General features: G+C 38.5%; 2 protein-coding genes across 2 annotated transcripts in view; both read left to right on the forward strand.

Moving 5' to 3' along the window:
* The first annotated feature begins 821 nt into the window (after nt 1-821).
* Nucleotides 822-18,389, forward strand: slc26a6 (solute carrier family 26 member 6). The gene is made up of 20 exons (XM_053316890.1): nt 822-1,026; nt 1,262-1,391; nt 2,147-2,286; nt 3,000-3,110; nt 3,291-3,466; nt 3,675-3,839; nt 4,494-4,646; nt 4,749-4,831; nt 4,961-5,108; nt 5,200-5,313; nt 6,097-6,174; nt 7,535-7,630; nt 9,110-9,216; nt 9,406-9,475; nt 9,987-10,079; nt 13,384-13,506; nt 13,830-13,976; nt 14,504-14,558; nt 15,564-15,694; nt 17,666-18,389. The coding sequence occupies exons 2-20, from the start codon at nt 1,264-1,266 to the stop codon at nt 17,687-17,689; spliced, it is 2,142 nt and encodes a 713-aa protein (XP_053172865.1). The 5' UTR covers nt 822-1,026; nt 1,262-1,263; the 3' UTR covers nt 17,690-18,389.
* Nucleotides 18,390-20,253: 1,864 nt separating this feature from the next.
* mgll (monoglyceride lipase) overlaps nt 20,254-23,384 on the forward strand; it is a 30,962-nt gene continuing 27,831 nt past the window's right edge. Inside the window, exons 1-2 of the mRNA XM_053317680.1 lie at nt 20,254-20,338; nt 22,189-22,324. Coding sequence (XP_053173655.1) covers nt 22,197-22,324 — 128 coding nt within the window. The 5' untranslated portion in view covers nt 20,254-20,338; nt 22,189-22,196. The remainder of the gene's footprint in view (nt 20,339-22,188; nt 22,325-23,384) is intronic.

Consider the following 23,384-nt stretch of genomic DNA (forward strand, 5'->3'; position numbering starts at 1 on the left):
GTCCTGTGATGTAATCATAAAACAAGGACAGCCCTCTCTTGGCTGAAAAAGCTGACTAATCTTATCACATACAGATAGAAGTAGAGTGAATATGAATATACTGTGTCTGCTGCAATTATGTCTATATATTAATGTGGATACTCATTTTTTAAATTTCCTATGTTTATGCGCAGTATGCTGCACCCATAAGTCATGCTCTCATGGTTTTTTGTTTGTTTGTTTTTTTTGCACAATTTTATTCATTTATTTATTTATTTATTTTCAGGCCAAAAGTGATTGACCCAATACATTTTAAATATATCACAATAAATACAAAGTCAGTGTACTAACTCGCTCAGTAAATGAGTACAAGTAGATATTATGCAGGCTCATCTCTAACTTGTAACACTCCTTGCACTTCTACAACTGCATGGGCAGTTAGGAACTTTGCCCTCTTCCTTCTCAGCATTGTCCAATCTCATATCTAGATACCTCTTCAAGGTCTCAAGGCACAGCACTGGAGCCACAATACAGGCAGAGACTTACTTACAGACAATTGAGGGAGAGAGGACACAGAGGAAAGAGAGGGAATTTCCTCATATCTTGGTCAGAGAATCTTCTTTGTGGTGGATTCTGAAATTAAACGACTCACCTTAATCTGTTGACTGCAGTGAAAAGCAATCAAAACTTCTTGTTTGGAACCGCTTGGATCGGATGGAAAACTCAATAGCAAATTCAATCTGAAGGCTGGAGACCACTACACACAGGCAGGATTAATTCTTCATAAAGAGGGTTGTACTATCTTTTTTGTGCTTTTTTTCATTTAGTTGGACTATTTTCATTACAGCTGTCACCAGAAATAGATTAGGGTCTGGATCTATGTCCTGAACTGGAAAAACGGATCAAAGATATCAAGGAGGACAAAACCTTACATTACTGAAATCCTTCACTAAAATTTATCTCCAGACAAACATAATAGACCAACTGTTGGCGTTTGGAAGATTTTCAACCTAATAAAACAACTCTGATACAGCTGGACCAGATAAGGTAATTATTAACAATAGTTTCAAACTGTTGCGCCCACCAAAATCAACAGATGGATAGAAATCAACATGAAACATCTAAAATTATATTTTATTAGCTGCCAACTGATGGATATGTTAAAAAGTGACAGTAGCTCTTCCTGCACGTGATGAAAAGTCATTATGTTTGGGTTTTTTTGGATATGTTTATGCTTATAATGTAATGGATGCATTTTCTTTGCAATAACAGTTTGTTTTAGCCATGACAGAGATGAGGCGAAGGAGCTACAGCGTCCACAGGGAGATCCTGGATGAAGAAGCTGTAGATGAGATGGCAGAAAAGTCAGACTCAAAAACATCTCTCTGTGAGAAGGTCAAAAGTTCAATGAGGTAAACTTTACACTACATTTCACATTTAAAAAAATTACCACTGCTTCCAGGTTGGACCCCTTGTCACTGATTATATCTTCTACTCTAGTGATGAGAAGATAACCCAAATTAAACGGTTTTCACTGATCATATTACAATCAACAACTTGTGCAAAGACCTGCTTTATCCATTGCTTCTTTCAAATCTTGTACCGTGGATAGCATATAAAAGTTCACAGGTTCTAATCATGCAACAGGCTAAATGTTATGCTAATGTTTTACAATAAAAAGGTATTTACCAGTCTGTTGTTTCCAACATGAATACTCATGCATGTTGTCACTTGTCAGATACTGTAAGTAAATAAAGCAATTAGAGAATTGAAATTAGACCAACAGAGCAAAGACCACATCCGTGTCAACAACAGTAGACATGTTTTTACAAATGTAAGAACATTGCTTATGTGAAGTTTTTAATGATTACATCAGGAATCTGGCTAATAAATGATTCACCCAAATAAGGCCTTCAATTATGTTCTGTGTTTACGCAGAAATAAACCAAAAGTACAAACAATCATTTATTAACTTTCCTTTGGTAGTGGGAAAACATTAGTCAACATTGAGGCCAAGACAAGGGGGGTCAAACCAACACCAAGACAGGCACTAAAGTTGTCAGGAGGTAGACTTAAGATTAAGAACTGATTTGTTACGTACTGGAGCACTGATATCAAATTGTATGTGACAACTCTTCTTCTCTCTCTGCCTGAAAAACACACTCAGGTGTTCTGGTCCCAGGCTGAAGAGCTGCATGCTGGGTAGTTTTCCTGTTGTATCATGGCTGCCTCGGTACTCCATCAGAGACAACGCGCTGGGTGACCTGATCTCTGGAATCAGTGTGGGAATCATGCAGCTGCCACAGGGTGAGATGCAGGTTTAGGAAGCAGAAATGCAGTGAGGGAGGAATGAAAATGTAAAAATAATAATAATTTGACTTATTTCAAATGTTAATCTGCAGGTCGTGTTTTGTTGTGATGGTTTTGTTCTTTTTACTGCATTTCCAAACAAATATTTGTCACTATGACATATTTTAAGTAGGGGTTGTTTGTCTGTTGAGGGTGCTTTTGTGTTTGTCTATGGGAAACATGGAACAAAATATGATTTTTGATTGTACATTTGTACTTGAATACCAGCCAGCCAATGCTTTCACATGACAAGCATAAGTTGATCAATTACTGTGTATAAAAAACATAAACTTACTTTTTTTACTTTTTTTTTTACTTTTTTTTTTAAAAAATTTACTTTTCATACATACCAAGAAAAAAGACCATTATTTCCACATACCTGTAACATACAATGAGGGCAAAATGCAGTCAAGAATTACAGTATTAATTATTAACAAATCAAAATTTGTTTTCATATTCAATCTTCCTGAGAAGTGACATGTATTTTTGTACTTATCCATATATACAATTTTTACTTATGTATGACCATTCTCCATACATTCCTATTGTTTATGTATCATTTTAACCATGTTGTATTATATGAACCTATGTCATAATATCATTATTGCTATGCTTTTTCTGTAATTGTAGTATTGTTATTGAAATCATAATTATCCTTTGTATCCTTGCAGGTATGGCCTATGCTTTGCTGGCATCTGTACCGCCAGTCTTTGGCCTTTACTCATCCTTCTACCCCGTCCTCATCTACTTCATCTTCGGCACATCCAAGCACATCTCAGTTGGTTTGTACTTACACACTGACTTTAGTTAATTTTGACAGATGGGGATTTGATAGTTGATTTCATTTTATATCTTCAGCATGTTTCCAGCTGTTATGACACAGTCCAGTTTTCAAATATATATTGTTTCCATAATGCTGGGCAGCACAGACGTGTATTTATATCTCTGCTCCCTTTCTCCAGGAACATATGCGGTGATGAGTGTGATGATAGGTGGGGTGATAGAACGTTTGGCCCCAGACTCGAACTTCATGATATGGGACAATATGACCAACTCGAGTATAGTTGACACTTTATCCCGGGATGCAGAAAGGGTTAAAGTAGCAGCAGCCGTCACCTTCATGTCTGGATTGATCCAGGTAAATATTTGAACAAACTAAATTCTTGTGTGGAAGTCTAAGATTTGGGAGACATTAAGGAGTAGCGATTGCATTAAATTTTGTGTCTTATGCACAAGTCAAAAATCTTATGATTATCAGGTCATCAGAGGCAGACACAGATATTCTGACATGAAGCTATTTTTTTAATCGTTGTGTGTTTTATAATCGTGTTACTGTATGTTTTTAGATTCTGCTTGGTCTAGTCCAGTTCGGTTTCGTGGTGACCTACCTGTCTGATCCACTGGTCCGAGGTTACACCACTGGAGCTGCCATCCACGTCATTGTGTCACAGCTCAAATATACCTTTGGCATCAGCCCTGTGAGACACAGCGGAGCCTTCTCACTGTTATTTGTAAGGACAAATCTGCAATCATTAACATTAGCTCACTTCTAGAAATTATGTTAAAGTGAATGTTGAACTAATAGTCATTGCCACCACTGATGACTCTGTTCGGATTTATCTTTAAGCTAAAATGTCAGATAGATAAACAAATGCCTGTCATGTTCTGAGAGTACTTAGTAGCATCTTTAAACTGCTTTTCTTGTCTGACAGTCTGAAAAAACTCAAAGATATTCAACTTACAATGATAATAACCATAGAAAAACAGCAAATCTTCAGATTTAAGAAGCCTGTGTCAGAAAATTTTTGACATTTGTTCTTGACAACATAAATTGACTGATTCTGTGCATTGGATTTGGCCCAACAGCCCAAGCATGATTTCTGCATTCACTGTTGAACATTGTTAAGCTTTTTCTGGAAAATGTAATACTCTCTTGTCTGACTGTCTCATCAGTTACCCTTGTTGACCCTCTTTAATGCATGATTTTATCTCCACTACGTAGTCAATTGCCTCCGCCTTACAGTATATCAACATGTCAGTCGAGCTGACAGGCCTTTCAGTGGTGGTTTTATCTTTCAACTGGAATTACAAGAACCTCAAATTAACATTGCATTTTCATGTATGTAATATAATGTACATTTTTACATTTCTTTCTCTCTTCCCAGACTGTGCTGGAGGTGTGTTATCTCATTCCACAGACAAACATTGGGACTCTTGTGGTCAGTATCGTCGCCATTGTTGGCCTCATTCTCGCTAAGGAGCTCAATGCGTACTTGAGTAAAAAACTACCTGTTCCTATACCTGTGGAGCTGCTTGGGGTGAGTATACAGGAATATGTGTGTGCACTTAAATGTAATCTTACAAAGATAAACACACATTAGCATCCACTAACACATTTCTTTTATTATGTGTCTCTCCAGGTCGTTATCGCTACACTTGTCTCCTGGCAAGTTGACTTACAGGAGAAATATGCAGTGGATGTGGTGGGAGTTATTCCATCGGGGTGAGAAACACACACACACACACACACACACACACACACACAGACACTGTAAACATACAAGAATGTGTGTTTACACATGTGAGAAATGAAGTATTAGAAATCATTGATGTCTCTGTCTGTGTCTACCAGCCTCCAGCCTCCTGTTCTCCCAGATGTCTCTCTATTTGGTCAGGTGATCGGGGACGCCTTTGCTCTGTCTGTGGTTGGCTATGGTATCGCCATCTCACTGGGACGAATCTTCGCGCTAAAATATGGATACAAGGTGGACAGTAACCAGGTAGGCAGGTGATGGGTGGTGGATACATGGACGAGCAGCTGTTTTAAGGGTAATGTATTGTGTATCAACATTGTGTGTGTTCATGCTTTAGGAACTAATCGCCCTTGGTCTGAGTAACTCAGTCGGAGGAATCTTCCAGTGTTTTGCCATCAGCTGCTCCATGTCTCGCACCATGGTTCAGGAGAGCACAGGAGGGAAGACTCAGGTTTGTATGAGTGAACATAATTTTACCCAAGTGCCCATCAGCAAGATGTAGAAGCTTTGAGGAGACAGGTTCAGATTATGATGCGAGTAGGTCTAGATTGACAGAATAATACATAAGAAATATATAGGCGCAGTTCACCCAAATTAAAAAAGAAATAAAAATCACTTACCCCCGCCCCTTGTGATATCCATGTTGACTTGTTACTGTAAAGTTGAAACTGTTACATTTATTTCATTATCTCACTGAAAAGCATATTCACTTAAAAATATTGCAGTAGTAATGTATTGACTGATAGACATTTTAACAACATTTAGAGAAATGTTCTCGCTCTGCAGAGAGATAATTTTTCCAATCAGCATTTTAATCCCAACATGTCCCCCCGCCTGTAAGTACAAACCTGGGCGATTTTAAAGGTTAAACTAAATAAAAAGGCGGCCATAATTAACGTTACTCCGATAAGTGGCATCATTAAAAAACACTTAGGCAATTGATTTTCACTCACATTGTTGAAGTCCACCTACATAAACACAGAATTGCTGAAAGGCTAACCTTTTTTAGTCTGACAAACCATTAATCTGCCAAGGCTCATTACAGAGAAGAGGGGAGGAGAGGAAAGAAGAGAGGAGAGGAGGCCTTGATTCCTCTTACAATCATGAACCTATTCACTCTACTAACCACCACATCATTCATCGTTTCTTCAGTTTTTCTGCAATTCTTATCCTCTGATCTCTCTACTGATTTCTATTCATCACGCCTATATCTTCCTTCTTCTCTTCACTGCAGGTTGCTGGGGCTCTATCAGCCGTAGTTATCCTTTTCATCACGCTCTGGATTGGAGCTCTCTTTGAAGATCTGCCCAAGGTACTGTGTGTGTGGGGGGGGGGGGGGGGGGGTTCCCCTGTTCACATCTGTGCACAAGCATGTGTCCAATTCTGATTATGAATATGCTTGCAAAAAGATAATCCATCCTTGTTTTTCTGCACTGTGTGTATATATGCATGTTAGATAGCTTTAGAGCTGTCTGTTTGAATCCTACACCCTCTCCACCAACACTCTCCCATCCCTGCTGAGATGCTCCTGAGCAAGTCCTGTAGCGCTCCAGAGCAGGCCAACAGTGGCAGACTTCACTTGTACAGAAAGACTCCCACATGTGAATGTTTGTAATTGTATGTGAAAGACAGTGTTGATGAGTGCCACAAGTTTGCAGGTGCATGAAGTAAGAAGTTATTAACAATATATATATATATATGTATAGAGAGAGAGAGAGCGAGGGAGAGAGAGGGAGAGAGAGAGAGAGAGAGAGAGAGAGAGAGAGAGAGAGAGAGAGAGAGAGAGAGAGAGAGAGAGAGGGAGAGAGACAGGGGGAGAGGCAGAGGGAGATAGATAATGAGGGGGTGAGAAAGAGAGCATATAAGGTGAGTAGGAACTAAGGTGAGTCTTGCAGTTATTCAGACAGAGGGGGATTTGTTGTTGTTCTTGAACTGAGTTTGATTTTGAAAGAAAGATTTAGATTTCCAGTAATGCATGATGGTTGGACTACTTGTTCATTTGCAGATTGTAGAGAACGAAAAGGTGCATAAATCTTAATGAGGGACTTCAGGTAGGTGGGTGGGTGCAATGGTATGCAATGACATGAGCAGTCTGGATGCTTGTACTGTGCATGCTAGCAGCCCTGCCAGAAGGGTGTTACAATACTCAAGGCATGAGATGATAGGTGCCTGTCCAAGCAGACTTGGTTGGAGAGATTCATGCTGAGACATTTGGGTCATCTGCCAGGAAAAACATACACAGCTGGTTATTATTGGAATAGTAATGGCAAGAGAAACCATGTGAGACGATAATCTGACCAAGGGAGGTGGTGTATATTGAGAAGAGAAAAGGTACCAAGCTTAGATTATTGTGGTGTCTCAAAAGAAAGGAAAATTATATTTCACTCCCTAACATGCCACTTTGAAGGATTGCATACATTTAGAGAGAGTGCCTAAAATTGTATGAGGATTATGAGTTTAACAAAGCACAGTGGTTCACTTGTTTAAAAAGAAGAATATAACATAAAAAGTAGTTCAATGGTTTATTTTGTTATATGTAAAACACCACTAACTCATTTCAGGCTTTTAAATCCACACCTCCTTGAGATTATTATACACTAACCTCAAACAGGTTAATTATATGTTTCAGGATTTAAAACTATATTTCTTTCTGTATTTGACTTGCTTTGCAGGCAGTGCTGGCTGCCATCATCTATGTCAACCTCCATGGCATGATTAAGCAATTCATGGACATCCCTGCACTATGGAGGAGCAACAAAGTAGACATGGTGAGTGTACTAAAAACAGACAAGGAAATGGTTAATGTTTGAAAAGATATATTCATTAACATTTTGGTATCAGGATATACTGCACCCATGATTATATCTGTTTATTTTTCGATTAAATATTAATTTACATCACTGGGCTTCACAAGCTATTTGTGACACACTAGAGTCTATCAGATAAACAGTATTGGCTGTTAATCGAGTCTATAGAAAGCAGGAAAGACAAAGATACTGCCTTCTATCTACAGCACATGATTAATAAACTCCATGCACCACCATGGCTGTAGGGAACTCTCTTCTAGTTAGTATGGTTACTAGCACGCTAAATACAGTTAGGATACAGTTATTATGTTATCATGATATCCACAGACAGTACACACAAACACTGTAAAGTTCCTCTGTAAATAACAAATAATCAATTTTTAAAGTAAGTTCTAAATCAGTCAGATGCCCAAACAAACATTGACATGTTTTTTCTTGCTGTATTTCTCCCGTTCACATTAACCAGTGGAAGATCCCTTCATAATTAAGTTACAATATAGCCTAAAACTCCACCTGTGACATTCCTGATCTGACAAGTCAAAAGGTGTTTCTTTGAAAAAACACTATGAATATATTTAATATATCAAAAAGGAACTTTACATTGTTTGTATGTCAGGTTTCAGTTGTGAACACATTGCTACGAATATAAAAAAGCAAATTTAGGTTTAATTTCAAAGTTTATAATGTGACTGCAACCCCCATTGAGGTTATGGCCTTTTGAACTGCCTTGTAGCTGAAAGGTGCCAAACAAATGAATTTGCATTGCTTTACCTTTTCTGAGGAGTCACAATTGAGTTAAACTCCCTGATTTACCGACTTCTGTCACTTTGGAGAGGAGACAGGCACAACGATAGAATACGCACAAGATGGATTTTGGAGTGGAAGATTTTTGGATTTACAAACAGCGTTGACTTTGTCACAAATACTCCCTTAGGCTTAAGTTTCCCTTCGGGGACAATAAAAGCAACTGAACTGGACTGAACTGAACTCTCCTATATGGTGTTTTTTCCTGGTAATAATTGTTTTTAATTCAATATATTTGTTAACCTCTTCCACTAGAACCTCTAATTCCATGAGATCAAATTTCATTTTGTACTTATGGTCTTTCTGTTTGTCCAAACTCTCTATTCACGCAAAACCCTCATATAGGTGCACTCTGTTGCACCTAGTTATTCTTAGTAGATCACCTAGGAAATGCATATTAACTAAAAGCATGTAGTACCCTTTATTTGGGATCTTAGTAAATATGGACCATAGAGTAGTAATTGCAATTTACTTCCAACCAGTGTTTTTGTTTCTCATTTAATGAGCAATATATTAAGTCATTGCTCAACTAGTTGCCTTGTTTTACTGATCACTGTCTGTCTGTCTGTCTGTCTGTCTGTCTGTCTGTCTGTCTCTCTCTCTCTCTCTCTCTCTCTCTCTCTCACTCACTCACAGTTGGTTTGGGTTGTCACCTTTATCCTCACTGTGCTGTTCAACCCTGACCTTGGACTGGCTGCTGCCATCGGTTTCTCTATGCTTACAGTCATCTTCAGGACACAGCTGTAAGAATACATGGCCGTGGGGCTGTACACACCCAAGATTATCCACTAATAACAACACACACATCCACTGGCACAATTTGCACATGTGCATTTACCACACCCAACAATTAATTCAGTCCTTCTCTTTTTTTAGTTTGCAGCATAAACAACAAATCGTTCATACAGTTGTTTGTTTTGTGTGTTTTCCAGGCCTAAATACTCCTTATTAGGGCAGGTCCAAGACACAGATATCTACAGGCCTCTGGAGGACTACAGTCAGGTATGACTCAATAACCTGAAAGCAGGAGTGAGGACAAGCACTCGTCAAGAGACAAAATATTCAGTGTGTAATTTAATGACAAATGCAAAGTGTCAGTTAACACCACCTGTTCACAAAGCACACCTGTCCCTCCGTTTCTTTTGTCCCTGATATTATAGCCAAGAGTTAAATATAGACATGTTAATGGGAGTTATGTACAGTGTCTAATCAGACCACACTGCACTTTCAACCAGTGCTCGACCTCACCCCTGCATTGCATGTTCATATATTGAATGTTATTTCTCAGTCTATTGGCTGTCCCATAATCATGGGCTCTACTATGTGTTTAATACTAATTAGAACATTTTTATCATCTACTACGATGATATTTTAAAAAAACAAACTGTTATGCTATGTTTTTTCCACTGTTAATTTCTTCTCCGCTAATAGCAAAGTAACAAATATTGTATTGTGTGGGAAATTGTGATTTTTTGATGCTTTATTGATAGGTTATCTGACTGATTGATTTTAGGTGAAGCAGGTTCCAGGTGTTTTGATCTTCCGTTCTTCTGCCACCCTCTACTTTGCCAATGCTGAGATGTACCAAGATGCCCTAGGAGAGAAGGTGAAGACACACACACACACACACACACACACACACACCCACACACACACACACACACACACACACACACACACACACACACACACCCACACACACACACACACACACACACACAAACCAACCCTTAACCTAGCCTTCACCCTAATCCCCAAACCTGATCTTAAGCCTCAAAGAGCTCTCTAAAGTAGAGACGAGTAATAATATGTTCTCCCTCTCAACATCTAAAATTAAAATGAGTTTAGACAAAGACAAGAATACCTTTGTTAATGTGGACGCCCTCTAAAAACAGTATCAAACATACAAATACACCATGATGGACAACTTACAGATATAAATACACTACAAGTACACACACATACACACACAGAGAGAGAGAAAATGAAACAACCAACTCCCGCAACAATCTCTCCTGTCACAATTTCTGTACAATTAACTCCTCATTTACAAACATTATTTCTGACACACTAATAACTGACCTGACATTTCACCAATTCATGCATCACCGCCATGACAGACATTGTTCAACATGTCATCCCACCCTTTTCTCCTTTTCCTCTCTTCTCTTCAACTTTTGTTCAAACACCCCCTCCTCCTCCTCTTCCTCCTTCCACCCCCCTGTTTCTTACTCCTCCTCCTCTGTCACAGCTCTTTGGGGTAAACGCGAAGACAGATTGAGGGAAGTTTAAAAAAAAAATGACAAAAGATGGAGGGAGGGTGAGAAGCAGAGACTGAATCAGGGAGGGAGATAATGGAACGTCTCATCCATTTAAATGTCAGCATGTCAAAGCCACTGGGTCCCCTATTTCTTTCTGATATTTGATGCGCAAATAAGCTTTCATAGAGCTGCCGTTGACTGGCAGGCTGCAGGTTTGTTTACAAGGTGAGAAACTGCCAGCAGATAAATTCTGGTCATTTTTGGATCTGGATAAGTAGTGTTTTCAATATTCTACCAGTCTGTGGCACAATAATGACTCAAATTTGGTGATTGTTTTTCCTGAAACAGTGAAAGGTGCTCAGCATATTTGGAATCACTTACTGCTTGTTCTCACTGCCAGCAACTTAGCTGATGGGTGGCAGTTGTGTAAGTGGAGGCTAAGTGCTGCAATTTCATCAACCACTAATGCCGTAAGAGAAGAATTTAGAGGCAAATTGTACAATGTTTTTTTTCATGAAGGCTTTTTCATACTATTATATTGTCTTATTGACTTAAATGTCACACAAACTCTGAAGAATTTTTTTTTGCATTTCAACTAATTGGTTTTGGAGCATTGGAAAGGTTTGGGTGATTGTTCTGATCCACTTTGCAACTGCCTTACAAATCATGAAATAAAATCACAATAACATAAGGATGAAAATTTGATTGGCTGTTGGTCATTAAAACATTTCTGGGTGTTTCCATTTACTGGTTTCTCAATTCATCAGTCTATAGTTACTGCAAATTGAGTTTTTCTACACACAGGTGGTATAAATGTTATATAAAAATGATTTTAATGAAAATGGGAACCTTAAATTATCCACAACTATCCACTCATTGGCACTCTCTTAAAAAAGTGCAGTGACCTGTAGATCAGCTATAGATGACACTTCTGACCTGACAGGAGCCGTTAGAGATTTCACTGTGTTCATGTATATTTTAACAGCACAAAAGTCAGTCATCTCTCCTCCCTGAATTATACAGCTGAAAAACATCCCTTTTTTATGGTGGTTCTTTTCTCTGTCTTTGGTTCGGTGCTAATCTTTTTGGAGGCGCAGATCTTCAGCAGCAGTGTACTTTTAGTGCGCCATGTCTCCTAATGGCAGATAAATCCGAACCAACAATACTAGCTAGCTGACTTAAAAATGCCCGTGATCTTTGTTCATCCTGAGAGGAAATGTTCTTGTCCATTGGCTTTGACATGAAACTGAAATCATTTTGTAAACCAGTTTCCATTTATAATTACAAGGTAAAAACACAAACATATAAAACATTCCTTGGAGTAAATAAATATTACCAATTGTTAGGAATTAATCTTTATGAATCTCTTGCTTCAGTTAAAATGATTATTTAAAATCTTTAGTTGTGATTCAAAGTTAAAGTGATATAACTTTGTTAATTTGTGGTCTTGAGTTGTGGAATGCAGAAAAGTTACTTTGGAGTTTAATTCATGTTCACTTCCTCAAGATAATGCATCATTTATACTGAGCAACTGACTTCATTTCCTTTCCTGTAATAGTGGTTGCGTCCCATACAAGCATCAACAAGCATGACTGCTACCTGGCATACCTGCTCTATTTGTGTTTAGTTTTGTTTTGAGGTATTTGTTTAATTGAACCGGCTAAACTGGCTGAGGTAAATATTTGTGCTTCTATGACCTGTAATGAGCAGTAAACATTTGTTTTGCTGCTGTTCACATGTTGTTCCAATATGTTTCACATGGTTTCACTTCGGACTTCCAAGGAAAAAGTAACTGTTTTCAGACTATTTACAGAACAATTGATGCAAACTCTTGCATATTCATGAAGATTCCTCCTGCTTGCTTGTTTATATCCTATAATAATAATAATAGACTAAGTGAGCACACATTGCACATATGTTTTAAGGAATAGGTGCAATTTAAAGGCACATCTATGGTTCCCCTACAAATTGAGCAGGGGTCTAATTAGCCAAAATAGGTGAAAACATGTGGTGTGACTGAGCAGGCCTGTAAAACTGAAATGTTTTTGCTTTAATCTGGAGTGTGTTACTTTAACATGAACGTTCATTATGTTCAAGCCTTTGCCAAACAAGTTCACATGGTGCTGGTTAAGCCTATCACCTCCAGATAAATCTCTCTGTATTTCACAGTATACTGAGTTTTTAAATCTCATGTTAGGCACAGTATTCCCGCACTAGCCATTTGGTTGTTAATCGTGCAGCTCTTCTTTCCAAATGTTATCAGACTGCATGGATCAAATTCTGATAGTTAAATGAGTCTTTTCGTGTGACGTTCAGAGCAATTTATCCACCGTTTTACAGCCACTGCAGTAGGTTATGGCCAGTGGTGTACTGTACCAGTCATTCAGGTGTGCATCATCACATGTTGCATGCCTGTGTCACACAATCACAGCTTTACTCTCACTGCCAGTAGGGGGAGACAAAAGTCCCTGATCCAGTTTTAAGATAGTTTGGCTGATCAAAAAGAACAGCAAAGGAATTAAAAATTATTTGAAGCAAAGGATTATGAAAAATACAGTGGTGTGTTGCTGCTATAATAATTATCTCAAAAGGAAACAGGATTTAACAGTTGTGTTTGACTATTATTTTGTGTTTTGCTGTTTCTTTCAGTCTGGCATCGACATTACCAAGATCCTGTCAGCGAAGAAGAAACTAGAGGCCAAAAAGAAAAGGCATGAGGAGAATCTTGCCAAGAAAGCCAAGAAAGCTGCCAAGAAGAACAAAATAGACATGGTGAGGAGGATTAGAGACATGATATTTAATTGATGCAAAAAAAAAACCAAAAACAACAACAAACAAACATTTCCTTCAAATCAGAATAATTTTATTTTCCCTTTTTTCTTCAACGTACTGCATGAGCACCAACTGACTTCTTGTCACAAGTACAATGCTTTTCTTTAAACATATCCTATTATTTAACTTCCAAACATCCATACATAATTCATAAGTTAACTTCCTGAGATTAGTTCTTCTGGTTCCAAACTACCTATAACTTTTGGATAAACAGGGTTTCTGATTAACATCTCATGTCTATTTGCCCTGTGTCTCCTGTCCAGGAGGGGGAGCCGGAGATGGAGGAGCAGAAGGATATAGCCACCATTGAAGTGAATGCTGAGCATGACCCCTCACTCCCCAGAGCCATCATCCTCGACCTCAGCCCTGTAAACTTCCTCGATACTGTGGGAGTCAAGACACTACGCGGTGTATGTATACGTCACATTTACACTCATACATACACACAAAAAGAGAGAAATGCTGAATACTCTTACAAGTCTGCTTTAATAATTGAATTGAAACAATTCTGCAACCTTGTCATCTGAAATTCAGCTAAATGCCTCTTTTTACGAAATATGTGAATAAACAGGTGAATAGATAAAAGCCAAACAATATAGTTCCTCTCAAAATTTTCCAAATGTTCAATGTTATTACAGATCTTATTCAGGATCTTAAAATGTATTTCTTTGATTCTGGAGGTAAAAAAAGCAAAAACAAACTTGATTCTGATCCTTTTATCTTTATCTATCTTTTCTTCTTTCTGTTTAACCATCAGTTTCAGCTCTGCCTTTCTTGTCTCCTTTCAACAACTTGAACTCATCCCCTATTCATCCCTGTGTCCCTTTCCTTCTCATTTAGCTCCTCAAGCATTCAATTAGTGTAGATTGAATTGTCAAACTAATTAAATTATGCCGTTTCTGACCTTTTGCTCTGTGCCTCTGTGTGTGTGTTTCAGATCGTCAAAGACTACGGAGAAATTGGCATAAAGGTGGTTCTCTCTTGCTGCCAAAGTAAGTCACACTATGTCACTAGAATAGAATAATGAAATATAATTTAGTTTAAGTCAAACAAGTTGTCTGAAATTTGGGTGGAAGAGTTGAACTGTATTGCCCACTGCTTCATGTAACAAAATCACTGCTCTGTGAAAGTGATGTTTATGTTAAATGTATTCTCTTAAATCTGTGGCTTTCTATTATTAAATTAATTTGAAAATATACTGTATGTATATAATTTATCCCAGCGTTCCCCTGAGAGTTTGTCTGAAATACTCTAAAATCCCCATGGGACTTTCTGGCCTACATACTGTAACATACACACAGATGTATTTTTACCTTCACGTTAGCTGCACACAATTTGAATTCATTCCACAACATTGGGTATTATTTTAGCTGTTTGCTGATGTTATTATAACATTTCAGTGGAGGAAGTCCACTCAGTGAAGTCTCTCAGTGAAGAGAAGGTGGTGCGTTTTCCAGAAATGACTTGGCTGAAGATGGAGGTTTTCTAAGTCTGGCTTCATATGCTAGCGTGGGTCATGAGAAGATTAAAATAGGCTCTAAAATGACCGGTGTAAAGCACTGCAGTTGTGAGTTGGCTTTGTTTTTATTGTAAAAAACGTTTGTTTATTTTTAGATAATAGCACACTAATTTAGGTTTGACTTTCTGCATGGGAAAATACTTCTAAAATGTAGATCTCCAGGGGAAGGAAATCTTACAACCACAATGCTGGGAGACATCCAGTTTGTTTTAGAAGATCTGCAGCTCTAATTAGACCACACTGGGCTGATAGCCTGTAATGAGGAAAATAGTTAATAGTGTTTGGGCTCGCTCAGTCACTGAAAAGAATATTTTTATTGCCAGGAATTCTAGTGAGGTTTATTTCACATAAGGAGTACTCCTTCTTTTCTCAAAATATCTCTCTTTTATTTTATTTTTTCTGTTTTAAACTCTTTTCCTCCCATACTGACACATTTTTTTGTTTTCTTCTGTTGTCTTCCTCTTCTCTCTCTTTCTAGCTGGTGTCGTGGACAACCTGCAGACTGGAGGCTTCTTTAACGACAAAGTGACAAAGTCCTGTCTCTTCTCCTCCGTTCATGATGCCGTTCTACACTGTCAATCTGCCGTAACAGACAGTAATATGTATGAGGTATGAGCACGCACGTGCGCGTGCACACACACACACACACACACACACACACATGCATTTGAAATCACCTCACCATGTATTGTTAGAAATGGTTTACTTCATTACTACAGTACCCATGAGCATCATGAGCTGCTACTATGGAGGACATACTGCCCGATTTGCTCTTTCATATTTGGATTTCTTAGTTGCTGTAATAAGGAACAAATCACTGCACCATAGAGTCATTTATCTGAGATATGAGGCTTTGCATGGCTTTGGTGGAATTCATAATTGATTTCTTTTCTCATATTTTATACTTTTCAATCCATTTTTTTCAACTTAGGTGCTCATTGTACTAATGATCCAGCTATGTCAATTAAATAATATCATCAGTGCAACAAATGAAAATGAGTTTTAACTGCCTGTTACAACCTCATCTGCTTTACTACATACTACAGTTACTGAAATGAAAGTATAACCAAAGCAAAGCACTACAACTAAAATGTTTGTAGCAACAGCGTCTTCTGTTACAGCTCCTCATCGTTGGTTGAAAAGAACTGAGCAATGCCTGCTTTTGTGTTAGAGGAGGTGCATGAGGAGTCAGGCTGTCTTACCTAAAATAACATCTTTACTTTTTAAACAGTAAACATCACATTTTTAATAAACCCACCTCCTCACTGACAAGGAAGTAGGAAAATGAGTGAATTCACATCTCAGCGTGATGCGTAGGAATGATGGATTGAGGTAATATTAATGAACAATGATTAAAATATTGTTTCTCGAGCAGTACGTCGATTCCTACTCTGCCAGAGCAGCATGACCCGGACTATAAATTGATTGAACATTATGGAATTTTTTTGGGGGGAAGGGTGAGAATGGTATTTTCAGTCTATCTGAAACATGACATCCCTTTTTGTTTTCTCACACACAGCCAAACACAGATTTCTAAACTGCATTTTGTATTTCATAAATATGCATCAGAAATAAGCTCATCCCAGCACATATCATTAATCTCTGTCTGATGACATATCGCTCTCTGCCTGAACACATTGGCCCAGTGTGTGCATGTTTGTTGGTTAATCTTGTTTATACACCTGTGTTTGCATGCATGTCTGTATATTGTTCAGTGTGCGTGCTTTTGCCTGGTCTGTTTTACTATTTAGTTGGGTGCGACTTTTATCTTTCTGTTCCCACAGGAGAAATCTAACCAAGAACAAAGACATGGCACTGGTCCATTACATACAGTTTACAGGAGCAAAGACTTATGGGAGAGATAGGGAGTTCTCACACACACATAAACAAATGCTGTCACTGTACATGTACTGTGCTACAAAAATATAGTGGATGTAAGAGTAGATGGTAAGAGGAGCATATTGGAAAGTGTGCACAGGCCACACACATAGTAGCATGCATGTAGGTATGTGCAAATGAATGAATACATGTATGCATATGCATTCATTTTTGCAGCTGATACTGTATGAATATAGTCACATTACAGGAAGAGGTTTTCAAAGTGATACTAAGAGAAGCAGGAACTTGGTCAAATAAAAACCTGACACGTCTCTATATGAAAGTCATACATGTCCAGTTTATGGCATAAAATGATATGTTTGATTCAGTTCATTTAAGTAGCTTTAAAGCTTTATTGGCAGACTTGAAGGAGAGGCAGTGTTGCAAAAGCAATTCAGTATAACTGAATGCAATTAGAGCCTTACATTTATATAAAGGTCCATATGGTGCTAAGTGAAGAGAAAATGCATTAACCATTATTTCTTAGATTGTCGCAAACTTTGAGGCAACATGTTCTGTTCCTCTTCATTAACCTCCTTAACTCCATTAACTGAGAGCTTCATGGCACTGGAGAGAAAAAGAAAAATCTGGAACATATTCTGTATGTTACGGGCTGGTATATTTCTCTTCTTGTCTCTATCCCACTTGGTATCTTTTTCTTTGTTTCCTCTTTTTGATCTCTCCTGTCCTTCTGTTTCACAGAACCTCACCGCCACACATTTCTAAATCCTGAGAGTGATGATGGAAGATATTATGAAGAAGTGACAGACGCTCTGTCGATTTGAGGATTGCATCCACTGAGCTTCAGATAACTGGGACTCCAGTCTGTCACAAACACAGACACACAAAGCCACAGTCGCACACAATCACACTGTAACAAACAAAATACAGATGACCATAACAACACAGCCAGAAACAACAGAATGCAAATAAATGACATCAGAGTAATCATATGGAGCTACATAATATGTTGTGCTGTGGTAGAATACACATCAATGCAATAACTCATATAAGCAATAATTTAGTAAACACAGACATGCACATTTGCAGTTAAGAGAGAAAAAAAGGATCAACATTGTTGAAGCAGAATCAGAGACATCTTCATTTATTTATTTCATGCATTTTTTTTGCTTTCCAAAACCTGCTTACATCACCCACAATGCAACTCAACTAGAATTGCTCAGCTGTACAAAGACAGGTATACTATGCTAGTAGCAAGGTCTGTCCTAAACAACATTGACTCATGTGACATCACTTCAGGCAATTTATCAGATTTTGTACAGCTTCCTCTGAAGTAGCAAAAGGCTTTATGCAGTGTTTTCTTTAACATATGCAGTTGCACCTGCAAACAACCTTTAAACAGACTTTGATGTGTAAAATCAGTTTCCCTTTAAAGCATTTTAATACATTTATGTTTATTCACTAACACAGAACAAATGAATGTGTGCATTAATATTGTATTTATGAAAACGGAATATTTCAGTATATCAATATTCATGTACTTCCATAAAAAATAAATAGTATTTTACTTTGTCCTTGTTTATTTCCTGTCCAAACATAGTTTTGATTTAACTTATTTTCAAAGGAGGATTTGGTAGCACACTGACAGGAAATCTCCAAGTACCTCTGAAAAGGCGTGCACTGATGGAACTGATGCCTCAAATCTGGATGCAGTGTGTTCTCCTCTCCTGTCTTTCCTGTCTCACTGGTACTGGTCGCTTCATTCACATTCAGTCTACACTTAATGTGTCTGCAGACAAGTTCAGTGACTCTGTGTTTGCAATGAGCTTCACATTTTCAGTTCTTTACCAGATGTTACAGATTATAGAGACTCAGACACATGTAATGTAAAAGTAAGAAGCCCCAGTGGAAATCAAACCAATAAGGTGCCCACACAAAGCATTAGTGTAAGCATATGTAAAGATACGAAAGATTGACGTTTGATCATGAACAAAGACGTTTCTAGAGAGACTTTCCTGCCTATCACAAACACATTATAAATGCATTCATGCCTTTACATTTTTTAAATACAACTTAAAATGATGCTCAGCGGTCACCATCAGCTAATTTAACTAGCTTTTATAAATAGAACTTTATAAAAACTGGGACAACTGTGTTTCAGTTTGTTTTAATTCATTCAGGACAAACCGGACATGACATTTTTCCACAATGGATTTCAGCTGTCTTGGTCACTTGCCTGCTCACTTTACTATAATGACTCATTGTTTATTGGGATAGGAACACTGTGAATCATATTGGAAACAAAACAAATTGATTTTCCAGTAAAGGCCTTCATGAAAAAACATTTTATGTTCTTCACAAAACAGCCTCCTGATCTCCATGAATTCACATTCAGAGTCAATAAAACAGGACAATCATATTTACAAATACAAAATTGTTAATGATGTAACAAAGTCTTTATTCAAACATATACTCTGCCATAAACATTTCACCATTACTGAACTGTTTTCTCTACATTTTTACTATTTACACTATTAGCAAATTCTCTGTAACTTGAACTACTAAACTAATAACCCCAGACTGACTTATATGTAAGAATCTTATAGGCACCTTTCATATAACTTAAGAATGCTTTACATACAAACAAAAAGTTGTTAGTTATTGTAGCAATGATAAGTCAGTCCATGGTGTCTGATTATGTGACTCAAGATAATATAAAGCAGTGTCTGGGGACAGAGCCTTTGGGTACCCTTTGGTTGACAAAGTTAGATTTAGTGTCCCCTGTTAGTACAGATTGATTTCTATCAGCAATCTATGTATTTGGGTAATGGCAATATTTAATGGAAAAATCAATACGTCACACAAGTATGACTAGTTCAGAAAACATGAGGGCGTTATGCAGAACAATGACATATTTTGTCATGTATTTTAAATGAGTGTCATCTGGTGGAAGCTTAAAATAAAGACAGAGATACTGATCTACACAGCACGCCTTTAATTAAAAAAAGGTCTGGACAGGCTATAAGAAATACGAAACATGTGGACTCAACCATGCTGTTTTTTTTCTCTCTTTACAGTAAATGAGGCTCAACAACAGGGGCGAGAGAGGAGCTGTATCTCCGCCTCTGGGGAAACGCGCAATGTGTGGTGAGAGAGAGAGAGAGAGAGAGAGAGAGAGAGAGAGAGAGAGAGAGAGAGAGAGAGAGAGAGAGAGACCAGGGGTGTGTGCAAGACAGAGAGGGTGTATGAGTGAGTGTGTGAACACTTATTTAGTTTCTTACCAAACGTCGCTGACTGCACTCTTGTCTTGGTCGGTGGCGAGAGCAGAGGCTCAGAAAGCAGAGACTGAGAATTACAGTGGAAGCGGAGAGTCCGAGAAGAAGCTGAAACTTCCCTGTAGACGCTCCTGCGCAGGTTGGTTACATCTCTATGATGTTCCTATACGACTGATAAGATACTCGTTTGGGAACTCTGTTTCATCAGTAGGCAGTAACACTGTTGTAGCTTTTGGTTTTGAGAATATAACTTACTGTTTTGCTGTCATATTTGCAAATGCATGAATAATCTTCACTCATCTTCCTCCATTCATCAGTTTTCATAAAACCCACAGACCCTGATGATGGTGTTACTGTGTTATAGCGCGTTTTCCACAAGTACAGGCACTTGCATCGATAACAGCGGTCAAACCGGAGCAATCGGTTCATCCTGCATCAGTTTAATTAGAGACACTTGTTGTCTATGGCGTTGCTCTTATTCTGTAAACGGAAGCATTAAGTGATCAGTATCAGCCTGTTGTCTAGTTCTGTCCATGCATGAAGGCGGTGATGTTCAAGTCCTGCAAAGGTATGACTGCAGTTAAGATGAAAACAAGAAGGGGACACACACGTGCCATTGGGGAAGATTGCTCTTATCCATGCACAAATGTAGTGATAATTATTTCCATGTGTGAGGATGCGAATGATTCAGTGTCATTCAGAGTTATTCATGTTTTCTGTAATGATTCAGCTTTCATATGCAGCTGAAATGAGCCATAATTCACAGTGCGGAATTGGCTACAGAGCAGGTAAAAATCAATTAACAACCAGCCTTTTAATTTGCGGGTTGCTTTTGGTGGTCAACATGCTGTAGCTAAATGATGTTTGGAATGACATTAAGTAGGTATGTTTCAAGGAAAAGGCGCGATCAGGCTTTTCCGTAATGATGACCGACGTGCAGCCATAGTTTACTCATCAATGATCAATTAGCATTAAGCTTACAGGCTGTCAGGTGACTAAACCTGAAAGACGAGACCCGATCATATTTCTCACGATAATGCTACACCGGGGCTATTTTTACTATCTGCGTTACACACACACACACACACACACACACACACACACACACACACACACACACACACACACACACACACACACACACACACACAAACAAACACATTCTCACCTTCTTTGTAATGCTGCACATACCATTGACACTGTGTAGATACATTGCATCAGGATCTTGTCGGACCTGATGAGAGAAAGAAAGAGAGAGAGTGGAGGGAGGGGGGTGTGGGGTGCAGAAGTGAACGAACTGGAGAGACAGATTGTTTGTATGCAGGTATTTCAAATAATAATAATCTTAATCAGCCCAGCATGCATTTGCGCGTGTGAGTGTTGATGATTGGAATATATATGTTTAATCACTGTTGTTTTTATTTGATTGTTAAACGCTATATCATCATATTTATCTTTTAAAAAAATGATATTTTTTAAATTTGTCATGATCTGTACATTGCAAAAACCTGATTTTCTTTCATGGCTGTGCAGTTAGTGTCGGCTATAATGCGCAAAACCAATTTGTTGTTTATTGTTCCTCATAGGCTACAAGCCACTGGTCATGCCAATAAAGCAAATTTGAATTCAAGAGGGAGAAGGAGAGAGAGAGAGAGAGAGAGAGAGAGAGAGAGAGAGAGAGAGAGAGACCTTGTGGAAAACAGAGCATATGGTCTCGTGACGTAACACCGCTCTGACAACATTGTGTGTGTGTGTGTGTGTGTGTGTGTGTGTGTTTGTGTGTGTGTGCGTGTGTGTGTGTGTGTGTGCAGCAGCTCAGCATTAGGTCCGGGCCGGCATATCCTCACCTACATAACCTAACCATAAACAAACAACCTCAATAAGCTATGAACGCACTGACCACCGTCACCTGCCTGCTCGTCGCCGGCTTCAGCTGCTACATCTACGGCAGCGATGTGTTGTTATCGCTGCTCCGTGTTTCTTTTGCAGACTCCTCCATGCCCGAGCCGAGCGCTGCTCCGCGGCAGAGCCCGCAGGGAGTCCCCTACACCGACCTACAGCACATCGTCAACGCCGACGGACTGCACCTGTTCTGCCGCTACTGGGAGCCCGCAGATGCGCCAAGGTCAGTGGAGAACCGAGTGGGAAAAATAGCGGAAAAAGTGTTTCTTTCACTCTCAGCTCTCAGTGCGTTTGTATGTATCTGTGCATGTGTATGTATATAACCAAAGAGAGAGGAGATGGGTTTTTATATAATTTAGGCTATAAAGTGCTATTTAAAATTATTGTTTTTTGAAGTAAGCCCATTCACATGGTTGATTTCAGTCCTGGAGTCACATGACAACTTCGTTTCTTATGGGGCCCTGCATGTTAATATTTAAGCCTGTGTGTGTGTGTGTGTGAGAGAGAGAGAAAGGTATAGCATTGACTCATATCCTGACTTATTTGCAAAACTGCCAGTGCTGATATTCAGAGGAAACATCAGTGTGCACAAATGCACACTCATTCAAGTGAAATCCATTTGAATGAACTTCTCACTTTTTGAACAGCCGCCTAGGAGTCATATCAGCTCTGCAACTGGTCAAATGACTCTACAATCATAACTCATTCTAATAACAATACCAGGAATGTGATATTTTAATAGATATTTGTTATCTTAATCTTAACATGGGGGACTCACCATGAGAGTGTACTGACTGAAATGTAGCTTACTGTGGTAGGTCTGCAACTCCGTAACCCAACAGTAATAAATGCAGATGTAGAACAATGGCTTTGGTCCATGTTCATAACAATACATAGTCCTCACATCCAGGGACCTTAAATCATGTTAAGGTCTTGGGCCTGACTCCTTATTTAAGTCATCGGTTTGTTTCATCATATATGACACAAAAACATCAAAAGGTTGATAAAAAAAACATAAAAACCAAATGAAATAGTAAGTCTGGACAGTTAAGTCTCATTCTGTGACCTAAGATCGTTAAAAACATAATTATGTTAATCTCCTCAGTGTCCGACCAGATGCACCAGTGTCTCATACTGGGCCATGACCTCATTAAAAAACAGACCCAGGAGCAGTTCATCCCACAAAACAGTTATCATATCAGACTCATTGTCATTGTCATAAAAAGTCAATTTCAGTTAAGTTTGAGATGCTCTTGATATTTCACTACTGAGAACTTTTAACT

Source organism: Scomber japonicus, chromosome 4, assembly GCF_027409825.1.
Source record: "Scomber japonicus isolate fScoJap1 chromosome 4, fScoJap1.pri, whole genome shotgun sequence".
Taxonomy (NCBI): domain Eukaryota; kingdom Metazoa; phylum Chordata; class Actinopteri; order Scombriformes; family Scombridae; genus Scomber; species Scomber japonicus.